The sequence below is a fragment of the Mastacembelus armatus genome, chromosome 10 (genome assembly GCF_900324485.2).
Source record: "Mastacembelus armatus chromosome 10, fMasArm1.2, whole genome shotgun sequence".
Taxonomy (NCBI): Eukaryota; Metazoa; Chordata; class Actinopteri; order Synbranchiformes; family Mastacembelidae; genus Mastacembelus; species Mastacembelus armatus.
Window position 1 is genome coordinate 9,399,401 of NC_046642.1, and position 5,690 is coordinate 9,405,090.

At 36.8% G+C, this 5,690-nt stretch overlaps 1 protein-coding gene across 1 annotated transcript; it reads left to right on the plus strand.

Moving 5' to 3' along the window:
* Positions 1 to 2,378: 2,378 nt before the first annotated feature.
* cd40lg (CD40 ligand) lies at positions 2,379 to 4,176 on the plus strand. The gene is made up of 4 exons (XM_026329714.2): positions 2,379 to 2,738; positions 3,215 to 3,242; positions 3,360 to 3,458; positions 3,559 to 4,176. Exons 1-4 carry the CDS (start codon positions 2,538 to 2,540, stop codon positions 3,936 to 3,938), a joined length of 708 nt encoding a protein of 235 aa, XP_026185499.1. The 5' UTR covers positions 2,379 to 2,537; the 3' UTR covers positions 3,939 to 4,176.
* The last annotated feature ends 1,514 nt before the right edge of the window (positions 4,177 to 5,690 follow it).

Consider the following 5,690-nt stretch of genomic DNA (forward strand, 5'->3'; position numbering starts at 1 on the left):
CTCAGCATGCGCCAACAGGAAGAACCTTTCTAAAAGGGAACAATCTCTGACAAACCTGTTTTTCTATTTTGCCATTCCTCTTGTAGATCGCTGCATTGGTTATTACTCCCTTTCCATTGGAGTTGGAAGAAGGGCATTTTCTTAGTGGTCTTACACCAGTAAATAGACCAGTATTAAGTTAAAGTGTAAACATTGTGATGCTTTTATTGTATAAATATTAATGCAGGATGTTTTAATTGTTAAAAATATTTTTATATGTCCAAATGAACACAAAAATGAAGGACAGTGATGTTATGTTGATGACTATTTCTTTTTCCTAAACTTGTGGTAATCTTTAAAGACTGCAGTGAGTAGACAAACCATGAAGATATCAATACACATAGCCACTGTATACTGTATATTCCTAATGTACATAAATAAAATGAAAAAAAAAAAACAACGCTTTTAATGACTTTGTAAAGAGCATCAAACACCAAATTGCACAAAATGAACAACAGTGACACCTGATGGCAAGATTGATACATTGCATTGACGTACTCGGACGTACAGATAAAATACATATGATCAGTTGTGGAAAGTAAAGTCCATTTGCTCAAGTAAGCTTAAATACAAATTTGACTTTGACTTTTATTCTGGTGATTTTGCATTTGTGTATTTATATACTGGGAATATGAACACCCTGCTCTGAGCACAGATAAAAAATCATTGAATAACAAATGGTTTGAAACTAAATTCAGGCAGATAATCCTAGAGGCCACAACTCTGTGTTCACAATCTTACAATTAATTCCCCCAGCAGGAGAAGAAATGAGGGAACTGTTGTGGGGGAAACAAGTGGGGTTTCGTCTGGATACATTCCTGACTCAGTTCCCACGGACTCCATCCCACTTCAGTAGAACTTACTCTAAATAAACCTGTTTCACAAATAATTGGCAGTTAAAGGCTGTCATTTTTGCACTTTGCTGCTGCTACTCAACTGCAAGGTATTCTTAGATTGCGAAAGCAAGTGTTACTATTGCTCACCTACTTTTTTTTTCAAATGGCACCTAAAGGTGCAGCCCATAAATGGGCTGCAGACACTGTGCTGGCAAGTCAGGACACCAGCTGCCCCTCAACTCAGAGCTCTGCCTTAGGCTTTTCTTAAAAAATGTGTAATCAGTGTGTGGAACCTTCTGCCTGCTTCCCAGAGATGACATTTATATCAACAGCGTCAAGGTTTTTTTCTGTTTCACATTGCTGATTATGATTTCCTCCAGATACAAGAACTTGAGATTTAATGTTATAGAATTATGTCTTGAATTGACACAATTCTTTGTATTTTTTTATACATTATATTCCAGTTTGGGTAACTAATCCAGCATAAATATAACTATCTATGTATCTGTAAATATGTGTTTTAATGCTCTGAGGTTTATGTGTGAAACAAAGCTCTTGGAGATAACTTGGACCCGCTACTGTGCAGAAATGACAAAAACCAACAAATCCTGCAGCTTCGTACACATAAAATCATAATACAATAGCGATGTAGGTACATCGGTTCAGTTGCCTTTGGTTGTATGCAGCAAACTGTCACTAACTGTGTGAATGTGCCACATAAAAAACGTTTCACATTAGCCTAACTAGGCCGTGTGGGTACCATGAAAAACATTAGTGGGTCTCATTCCAGAGAACTGTGCCACCACAACCAAGAAGCGCTCACAGATTTTGCGGTTTTTTATTAAAACTGAAAACTTTGTCTATGGATAAACATTTTCAACTTGCGTTAAACTGAACAAATTCAGGAAGTTTTGAGCAAGGTATAGTGATCTGTTATTTTGCCGCTGCAGACTAAAATGTGTCCTTTCTAGATTCCTTGTGAAGTGCGTATCCAAATAACCAAACCAGTACTGTGAAAATGAGCAGAAGACTTTTGGAACTGCAGGGTTGTTGACTTTTCTTGCCTGAGCCATTACACTGATGTTTTATCGTGGAACCTATTTTACAGCAAGTGTGTTATTTCCTCTTTCTGCCACAACTATTTTAATCATATCTATTTGTTGCTTCCATGATCATTTATGTAGAGCACAAAACTGCAGACCGCTGCATCAAAAACTGACAAAACCACTGAACTTTCAATACGTAGGTTTTGGGGTATGCTCTGGATAATATTGCCTCTACTACTAATACTACCATTGTACTTACATATATATTACATTTCATAGTAGCATACTATATTATATATTACATTTCATATCTGAATTTGGTTTTCATTTTCCACAGTGACATAAAATTACTAAATAACACTAGGTCACATGACATTGTGTGTCATTCAGAGGCATATGTGTAAGAAAGGAAGGAGGAAACACAAATAGGTATTTCAGATGCATGTATACGTACACACATGTACCATCAAAGGTCACATCTCTCACAGTTCTGCCTGTTCAGATCTTCCAGGAAGTAGCGAGAGTAAAACCCAGTTGCTTGAGAGAGCAGTAGTGTAGAAGTGCATGGGATGTCATGGGCGCCAGGACTCTCTAGGTTTCACCACTCCTCTCCACCATGATCAACACATACCAGACCAGCCTGGCTCCACCGCCAGTACCTCCACGCCTTCACAGGTCCGATCGGGTCCTGATCCCGACTCCACTTCCATCACAAGGCCACAGCAAGCCTCTCATCCGTTTCTTGGTTGGTGTAGTGGTGCTGCATTTAGTGCTGTCTGTCACAGGATTCATCTATCTGTACCAAACCTTCAACATGGTAAATATTTTCTCTTTTAGAGTCAAACATTTTAACAGGAACAAGTAATAGATAGTGTGACTGTTGCATATATTTTTACAGTAATTACATACTAATCTTCCAAGGTATTTCAAGTTAAATTCACACTACTTCACTAAATTCACTAAATGTGATGGTAAAAGAAAAACTTAAAAATCAGGCAGATTTTTTAAATCAAATCTTTCAATTTTAATAGCAAATTAGTTCAATTTCACTCTAAAAAACAAAGTCGTTTATGAAAAGCAGCAAATGTGTTTGCTTATATCAGTGATATAACAGATTCTTTTTAATTCACACTTTTGGTTGGTGTAATAGACAAGCAGGCAAAACTCTGCTTTAAAAGCAAGAAATGCATTACATGAGGTCTGATATTCTGATATTCTGATAAAATACGTGTGTATAGATATAGATATATAGATGTTACCTGTCACTCAGTAATGTTTTTTTTTTTCTTACAGGGAAAACTCCCTGCATCTGCTGTACAAGGTACATCAATTTTATTTATTTGTCCCTAAACATAATTTCATACTTTAAGTTTCATACAAAATCAGTTTCATCCAGTCTCAAAAATGATTCTGACCTAATGTTTCTTTGCTTTTCTAGCTGCTTTACTCGCATCAGAAAAACAAGAAACCTTCCACAGACCTCTGGCACATGTGGTGGTGCAGAAGCAATCAGCAAAGGAACCACAGGAATCACAGGGTAGGGCACAATGAAAACACCATATTTTGGATTTTCTTTCAGTGCAAAAAATAGTAGTACTCTCTATAATGTTTCTTAATTTCTCCCTCTGTCTTTCTAGCGGGTTACCTTCAGTTGGACACAAGCCACTCAGTTTTTAAGGAAACCAACTACTACCACGAAAACTGGTTGACAATCCAGCAGTCTGGTTTCTACTATGTTTACTCCAAGGTGACTTTCTCCAAGGGTGACTCTAAGCTCCCACTGGCAAGTTTAATCAAACTGAGGACGAATGAGAATGAAAAGGAAAAGACTGTGATGAAGGCCTACTGCAACCTGAACAGTCACCATGGGTCCACAGAGATCCCTCACATGTGCTCAGCCACGCAGGGACAGGTTATCACACTGGTGAAAGGAAACCAACTCAGTGTCTGGGTACAAAATCTTTCACTGGTGGACTATGAAGAAGGAGCCACAGTATTTGGGATTTACAAACTGTAGGACGAGCAAGTGAATGACCCTAAGCTGAAGAGCAGGAACTCATTAAGGCGGTGGACTTGGATTTAAATCTACTGAAAACATGATTAAATAAATGAAATCTTTTTTGTGGATTTCAGAGACGAAGACCACATAAACTATAATCTAAAGTATAATTTATTATATAGTCTGTGTTATATTTTTTTGTGCCTGTTTTGTATTTATTCATGATGTACAGCAATGAAAAAATTTTGATATTTTATCTATTTCTTCACCTCTCCTCAGTTTGTTTTCTGTCTACTTAGTTCAAGAGTTCGAAATACAGGACATAGACATTAGACTGAAAGATCCAGACCAAAGCACCGCAAATCTGTACCTTTTCTTTCTATAAACCAATAACGCCACGAATCTGAATGAAGGTGATTGTGTGTATTTAAGTTAGAAGTACCCCAAAGAAAATGCACACCACAATGCATTTTGCATTTTGGCTCAGTCTCTACTACTGTGGTTGTTAAATTTCTAGGATACAATAAACCACAAAGCAAAAGTAGATTTTCTCATGGTACTAAGCCACAAGAACCAGGACAACTCAATAACTAGGCGACCTCTTGAGAAAGGTGCCAAAACTCAGTAATTTTAACAGAATTATAAACGTATCACACTGCATGTTGCTTTCAATGCTATAGCACAGACAATCCGTGGACAGCAATTCAGTCAACGTCTGATTATTTTAAGGACATTATATTTTTTTTTTAAGTTTGATTTTAATTCAAAATAATATTCAGCATTTTTTCTGATTCTCCAGAGCAAACTACAGACTTTCCATTTTCCACTTTTTGTATCTTTCCTTCTTTCTAGGCAGCCACTGGTTTCTGTTCATTTCCATATGAATCATTAATCAACCTGTTTGATCTGTGTAATCAATCACAGTGTATATTTAATTTCTGTTTTTTATTATAATGTGGTAATAGAGATGTGGTAGTAGAGTTTGCTTTAAACTATAGGAACTACCTCATAATCCTGTTGTAGGTTTGACACAATTGATTGTACTTGTAACATACCATGTTCTGGATTACGCAATTCGAGTAAGACATAAAAGTCTGCTCTTTGATTTTTATACAGAATAAAACTGAATTCACTATAGGCCAACAGTTGCCTAAGAAACAGTACAAATTGAGTTTAAATATAGTGCTCAGTAATTTCAAATATTGGGATTATTTATAGAATATGAGTTAAAATATAAAAAAAATCATCTGACCTAGTATTTGTTAATCAGTGGTTTCACCTTACTCAACAGAAAACAGATACAAGTAACTTTATCCCCACTTGGTGACTAATACATTTTAAAAACCCTTAATGAGTAATATACAAATGTTCTACCCCGTACCCTTACCCAGTCAAAAGTAAAGCTGCAAGTCTAAAGTTAGCACCTCATTGCAAAACCTAGCAGCGTCTGATATATCAGTGTTGTGGTGGAGTAGAACAGCATGGAAAGTATAAACCTCTGGAGGTGTGTTGAGATGCAGAGGGGGTGCACTCACAGGATGTCAGCTATTCTAGTCACTCCTTCCGTCCTGTAAAGGGTTTCTTCCTACAGAATCTGAACAACCTACAAACTCCCAAAACGTGCATGCGCTGAATGATGCATGGAAAAGCTTAACCTGGTGGATTTTCCAGTATGAATGAGGGAAGACACAGTTCATGATGTGTGGTCAGTTTTTGCAGTTTTCTATTTCCATTACTAAATTGAAATTTATGCCACAAGCTACTGTAAAC